This window comes from Nelumbo lutea, chromosome 5 (assembly GCF_056320005.1).
Source record: "Nelumbo lutea isolate HS-2025 chromosome 5, American lotus-T2T, whole genome shotgun sequence".
Classification (NCBI taxonomy): Eukaryota; Viridiplantae; Streptophyta; class Magnoliopsida; order Proteales; family Nelumbonaceae; genus Nelumbo; species Nelumbo lutea.
Genome location: NC_142688.1, coordinates 10,717,421 through 10,724,623, shown reverse-complemented (window position 1 = coordinate 10,724,623; position 7,203 = coordinate 10,717,421). Strand labels below are relative to the sequence as shown.

At 42.5% G+C, this 7,203-nt stretch overlaps 1 protein-coding gene across 1 annotated transcript; it reads right to left on the bottom strand.

Annotated features, from left to right (window-relative positions):
* Positions 1–174: 174 nt before the first annotated feature.
* On the bottom strand, positions 175–2,108 carry LOC148850293 (putative acetyltransferase At3g50280). The gene has a single exon (XM_088944496.1). The coding sequence runs from the start codon at positions 1,919–1,921 to the stop codon at positions 464–466; it is 1,458 nt and encodes a 485-aa protein (XP_088800622.1). The 5' UTR covers positions 1,922–2,108; the 3' UTR covers positions 175–463.
* Between the last annotated feature and the right edge of the window lie 5,095 nt (positions 2,109–7,203).

Genomic DNA, 7,203 nt, shown 5'->3' with positions numbered 1-7,203 from the left:
AGCCGTCATTCACGAGTGAGGCTGGTGTGCCCGAAGTGTGCCTTTAAAGCCTCTCATTGCACCGCACACATGTACGTCGTGTGCGTTGCGCGGTATCAAACTCCCATAAATCGGTTTCTATTAAAATATTGAAAATAAAGCTTATAGTTTTTCAATGTGTGACAAATTCAAAACTTGTAATAAAAAAAGTCATTGGATTTATAATCTCTTATGAGATTAAAATCTAACAGGGGTGGGTAGAGTTTTAGTGAGAGGGAGATCTGGAGTTTCTTATGCATAAAGGAATTTGGATCTGCTGGACAGAACTAAGAATTCTGGGGTGTGGCTCTCAATCTCATAAACATTGGATGCAGCGTTAAAAACTCGTATTCTCTGCATCTTTATTTCCAGACAAGTTGCGTTAAGAAATCTGTAATCGCCGGTCGTGGTCGTGGCAGTTACATGTGGGTGATGAAAACAACATTTAGTGGTGTTTGTCCAGGGAGACTGCTTCCATAAACTCCTCATCCGACTCCAGTGCGCTCATTTTCTCAGGTGAAAGGCACACCTCCAAATCCACGCTCCCTCCCCCTTCTTTTCCTGGGAATGACGATACCTTTCCGTCGAACTTGTTAGCAAACCCACTTCGAATTGCTACTCCTTGTCCCCACCCAAAATCATTCCCTCCATACATGTCAAATCTAGGCGAGCTTCCAATCATCACGCTGTATGGATCAAAGAATCGTCCGATCTGGTAGAGTGAAGGGGCCTTCATCCATGTCTCCAACCAGCTGCGCACCACACTGTCCGTGTGACTGACCACAGCCTGATGCAACATCCAAGCTGCCCACCCAAGACCATGGCTTAGTAGTTCACCTGCTGTGGTGGTTCCGCTCACTGTCTGAATGCAATTGCCGAAGTAGTCTGGCGATATTGGCGGGTTTAATCTCGTTCTGTTGTTGATAGCCATCCTGCAGCTGGTTTTTTGGTTAGAAGGTAGATTACGCACCCGCGTCACGGACCTCCAAACCAGTGCACACAAAGACTGGAACGTGGAGATGACGGCAGTCTTGCTTTCTGCATTTGCCCTTGCTTTCAGTCTTGCCAAGGATTGTGGTGAGAAGTGGAATATCCTCTCTCTCAGTGGGGGTGGTCTGTATCTGTCAATGAATTCGCTGTGGTGAGTGAAAGGCAGGTTGATGATGGGACCATGGCCGTCGGGGAACCAGCGCTTCAGTACGGGCGGGCGTGAGATATAGTCCTTTCCTTGGTCCCTGGTGAGCTCGGCCCAGGTGTTAAAGAAATGCCAGAAAGAGGTACCATCACCAATGGTGTGGTTGAAGGAACAACCTACGAACACACCATCTAGTAACTCCGTCACCTGCACAGCAAGCAGAGGCATAGTGTGGCCATCGTGGTTGACAGCTCCATCATGGGTAAAGAAGGACTGGACAAAATGGGGTACGTCGATTGGGGAGAGGACATCGGCTACCGTCACATCTGCAACTGCGTGTATAAATTCGGCTCCGGGAGAATCTATGCAGTCAACGAAAACTGTGTAAGGAGGAGGGTTATCTCGTTTCTGTACTGTTACGAAGCGACCGGCAAGGGGGAAGAAATGAACCAGTGTGCGAGAGAGAGAATGTTTGAGGCGATTAATGATAGCATCGATGCTGGAATAGTCTTGGTTGTCGGAAGGTGGAGGTTTGGCGAAGAGAAGACCCTTTTGGATGTAGTGCACGGTGAGCATGGCGAGATCCCATGGGTTCAAGTAGTAAGGATGGCTTGATTCATCGGGAAGATGCGCTGGTTTGACGGAGCATCTAGAGATGTGACGAACAGTAACAGGAGTTGTCATGGCGTTGTAACCTGTGACACAACACAAGTTTTGATGGACTAGCGGATCTCTCTCGCGTTCTCTCCTTCTCTTGATTTTATACATACATGACCAAGATTTGGACTGTTACATTTTTTTTTTTTATTGTGTAGAGAAAAAAAAATTAATACCAACTTGTAGCGCAAGACGCCAGCGAGCCAATGAAGTAGGTAAGCTCCATTTATATAACTGTTGCGACTGAAGTAGGTAGTAAGTGCAATTACTTGGAACTTTCACTAGCTTTTTCACAACTGCATTAACCTTACTTGAACTTTGACCAGTTTACACATTTCGATTAGGGTTTTTAGCATAGCATATAAGGGCAATTTTTGGGTTTAATATCAAGAAAAGTAATATATGTAAACAAATTTCAAAAATAGATTAATTTTTTAAAAATAATATTAATAAAGGATAAAAATATTATTATCATCTTTTTCTTGCTATTTGTTCACCGTCTGCCACTGCCCGCCACCACCGTCTGCTGCCGCCTCCGCCTCCGGCAACGTTGTCGGAGGTGGCGGTGGCGACGCTGGTGATTTCTCTGTCTAACGCCGACACCTCCGCCTCCACCTTCAACAACATTGCCGGAGATGGGTGGAGACAGAGGTGGCGGTGGCGGCGGGCAGAGAAATAATCATCAAAGCCATCGTTGCCACCTCCGGCAACATTTTCAGAGGCGGATGTGGCGACGGGCGGCAGCGTACGGCGACGGATGGTGGCTCTGATGAATAAATGACAAGAAGAAAAAGATAAACACTAATTTTGTTCTTTATTGATATTATTTTAAAAAAGTTAATATATTTTAATTTTTTTTAAATATATTAATTTTATTAATATTAAATTCCAAAAGTTACCCTTCTATGCTATTACCCCTTAAACTTATCCCTTAATTCAACGCTAGGAATGAGCACAGATCTTTAGAGAGCAAAACAATTATGGCTATGGGTATGAGCATTCTTCTTTTAAGGGCGGTTTACTTTATTTTTTTCAACATGTGCAACACCCAAATCGGCGTAAAAAAAAATGTGGTCCAACATGGCGAAATTTGCAATTTGGAGGGTCCACTGAAAACCCTAATTGATATTCTTTGAAAGGGTTATTTATTCGGGCTATTGTATACAACTCAAGATTCGGTCTTACCTCTTGAGTGCTTGACAGCGAGTACTACTAGTAATTCCTACCATTTCATCCCAACCCACGTTGCCTTGGGGGTTAGACAATTGACAAATGGTGTCTCATATGTGTGTGGGTGGATGGAGACCATTTACCAGCCCGTTGTTAATTTATATAATCTCTATAAATAAATGCGACGCAACCACACGCTAGATGCACCTATTTAGCTTAAGTGACAAGCGACGAAGGTCGCCGTTGAATTCGTCAATAGTCCGTTGAGCTAATGGGCAGGTGATTTGAGCTCGTTGATCTAGGTGGTTGAATCGTCAATTCATTTGACTCCTTTTTTTTTTTCGTTTGAATTAGACTGTTCAAACCATTAGACTAAAACGGTTTTAATTCTAGATCGATTTTTAAAACATTGTTAATCAGAGGCAGAACGGCCAACACAGGCAACCCCCGAACCCGAACTCTGGTCATTATGCTTCTTGGATCCGCCCATTCGCCCGGCTCACTTATGATAATGTAAAAAAGGATGCATGGTGTCCGTAATTTATAGCCTAGACTATCAGATTAGAAGTAGAAAGTTAGAAACTTGAGCTACCGCTCAGTGGCTGTGAATTGTTGAAATTTGCAAGATTCCATGGAATTCAGATTTCCTCACTGAGTGTGACTCACACCAACCTTACAGTATACAATACATCGTAGTCATATATTGAGAATATCTTTTATATTTAATGTTATCGTTCATGGAAACATCTTCTTAATACACGACTGTGATGTACTCTGAAATTGGGGTGAGCATTGTAAGGTTTTTAAAATTGACTCAGACAACAAACCGGTCAGGGGTCCAGCTCCAAGGTCAAATAGTCTAACAATTCGAACCAGACAACCAGCCCGCTCTGACAAAAAATTAAAAAAAATAAAAATTGGTCAAAACCATTGAACAGTTCAAACGGCTCAACTGCCTAAGTCAGCGGTTTACTGACCAAATCATCATTTTTTGGCAAAAATCTGATTTTGGGAAAAAATGGAACCGACCACCCCGGTCCGATTTGGTTTTGAAAACCATGATCTCACACCTTTAGCTAGTTTCTTGCACTTGATAAAGGATAATATCAAGACTCAAAGGAGGAGGTACATGTGATGATGTGAAGGACCCCCCTACCCCTTAATAGAATATTCCCATATTTTCTCCATTTTTTACATTTTTTCTTATTTTCTTTTGTTTTAAAAATATAAAACAGTAATCATTGTTTATTTTGATTAAATTAATAAAGTAGCATATTATACCTTTGGGTTTTCCAAGGTCTCTTATTTTAATGCATATTATTATTATATTTAAAAAAAGACATTTAGACATTTTAGAGAGAGAGAGAGACAGAGAGAGAGAGAGAATAGTAATAATCAAGGTTCAAAGTATCGAAATGATATGCCCGATCATTTTGGGGTCCGAAACACCTGTTCGAAATGCCTGTTTACAGGTGTTTCGGGACCCCACTCTTTTTTAATAAAAAAATATGTTAAAATATCTTCCCAAAAACCAAAATTTGAAAAAAAAACCAAAAAAGCTATTTTCGCTTGTATCTAAGTATCGATATGCCTCTATTGATACACATAGGTGTATTGATACCTTGAACCTTGGCAATAATATAAATCAAGATTTTTAAAACTAAACCGGACAATGAACCGGTCAAAGGCTTGGTTCTCAGGTTGAATGGAAAGACCATTCGAAACGAACGAATGCTTGTTCTGACAAAAAAAATTAAAAAAATAAAAAACAACCAAAACTGTTAGACGATTCAAACGGTTTGACCGCACGGGTCAACGGTTTGCTGACCAAATCAACGATTTTTGGCGAACTAACAGTTTTGGGGTAAAACAGAACTGGTCACCTGATCGGTTTCCAGTTTTTTCGGTCTGGTCCGGTTTTGTAAATCATGATATAAATCAAATAATATAAATAAGTTGAGGTTAACAAAACTTAGTAAATATTAAAAATGTGTTTCAATTCCACTTAAAAAACTAACTTAATAAACACTAATAAAAATAAGAAATTTAAATATAAAAATGTTAATTGATACTTTTAATAATATTATTAGATAACTTATGAGTTGAGACCTTAATAAACTCTAATAAAAAATATTAATTGATAGTTTTAAATTTCAATAATTAATTAAAAATTCAAAAAAGTATAAAAAACTAAGCATAATTAAAATACTAAAAATAATTAAAAATATTGAAAATTAACAATATTTTATATTAATAAGGGTATTTACTGAAAATAATTAAAAAGGGTATTCACGTGGTTCAGACTCTATTGGCTTGGGAGCTCCGGGTTCACCCGAATTGGGGGTCTTGGGCTCAACCGGTCTAGGGGCTTCGAGGCTAAATGTGCACTCGGTGATAAAATCTGCTAAGGCTTGGGCCTTAATGGTAGTATGTGGCTTGTACTAGAGGTCGTACTCGCTGAGTTCGATAGCCCACTTCATCAACCGATTGGAAACCTTGGGCTTGAGCAAGACTTGTCTTAGAGGTTTGTCTGTCAAGACGACGACAATGTGAGCATGGAAATATGGGTGGAGTTTTTGAGCTGAAATCACTAGTGTGTATGCTATTTTTCCTATCTGTGGGTATCTCATCTCTGCTCCCTATAGAATTTTACTAACATAATAGACGGGCCGCTGGACCCGATCTACTTCCTTTATTAGTACCGAACTGACCACCTCGTCGCTCGCCGAGAGCTACAGTTCTAAGACCTCGCCCTCCTCGGGTCTAGCTAAGGTTGGCATAGTGGCGAGGTTGGTTTTTAGCTCATCGAACGTGAGCTGGCAATCTCGGGTCCATTCGAACCCTTTGCCTTTGATTGACTTAAAGAAGCAGGCAGCGGTCTGCCGATTTGGACATGAAGCGGCTCAGAGCGGCTATGCGGCCGTTTAGCCTCTGAACCTCTTTTACTTTTCGGGGTGGTCTCATTTCTAGGATGGCCTTTATCTTGTCTGTGTTGGCCTCAATATCGCGCCAGTTGACAATGTACCCTAGAAACTTACTCGAGGTGACACCGAAGACACACTTGTTTGGGTTCAGTCTCATTCTATATTGACGTAGAATTTGGAAGACAGAATCTAAGTCTTTTATTAATTCCAGTGAGAACTATGTTTTGACGACCATGTCGTCTACATAACATTCTACTTTCATACCAATTAAGGGCCGAAAAAGCTTATTTACAAGTCTTTGGAAGGTCGCCCCAACATTCTTAAGTCCGAAGGGCATGACCTTCTAATAGTACAGGCCGAACTCAGTTATGAAACTGGTTTTTTCCTCGTCGGGCTGGTCCATCTTGATTTGGTTGTAGCCTGAGTAGGCGGCCAGGTAGCTTAGCAGCTCATGTTCCGAGGTCGTGTCCACTAGGCGGTCAATTCGGGGCAGAGGGAAGTAGTCTTTTGGGCAAGCTCGGTTCAGGTCGGTGTAGTCGACGCACATGCGCCACTTGTCGTTTGCTTTTTTCACTAGCACTGGGTTGGCTACCCAGCTCGTGTAATGAACTTCCCTTATGAAGTCCGCTGCGGGGCTAAGTTGCGTTTCTACTGTCTAATGGGTCTGACTACAGGGTGAGTGTTAAGTTTGTGAGTTATAAGGCCAGGGTCAATACCGGGCATATCCACCGTAGACCATGCAAAAATATCTAATTTTTTAAGTAAAAAACTCACCAGTTCAGTTCGTAGAGGCTCCTTGACGGAAGCACCGATCTGTAGCGTTTGCGCCGGATCTGTAGCCGAGGTCGGGATCGCGACTGTTTCCGCAGTGGGCGAAGCTCGTTCCTCGCCCTGCTTCGTAGGCCGCTCCAGTTCGAGGTCGTCGGATGCCTTGGTTTTTCCCTTTAGGGCGGCAACATAACATTTGCGGGACTCAAGCTGGTTGCCCCGCGCTACTCCCACACCGAAGTCCGTGGGGAACTTCATTGCCAAATAGTAGGTGGAGACCACTGCCCGCAAAATATGAGTAATTGGCCGCCCTATTATGGCGTTGTATCGGGAGGGGGTCGCGACCACTAGGAAATCGTGGTTGAGTCTTACCGCGCAAGGCCATGTGCCGACTTCCACAGGTACTGTTATCTTCCCCAGGGGCCTGACTTCCTCTCTGCTGAAGCCCACCCGAGGAGTGTGCATGGGTTTCAACTCGCTTCTCTGTAGCTGTAGTTGGTGGAATACCGATTTGAAGAGGATGTCCGCCGA

What these genes read in the sequence shown, in the direction of transcription:
- LOC148850293 (XM_088944496.1), bottom strand. Translation starts at nt 1,921, where the DNA reads ATGTATAAAATCAAGAGAAGGAGAGAACGCGAGAGAGATCCGCTAGTC.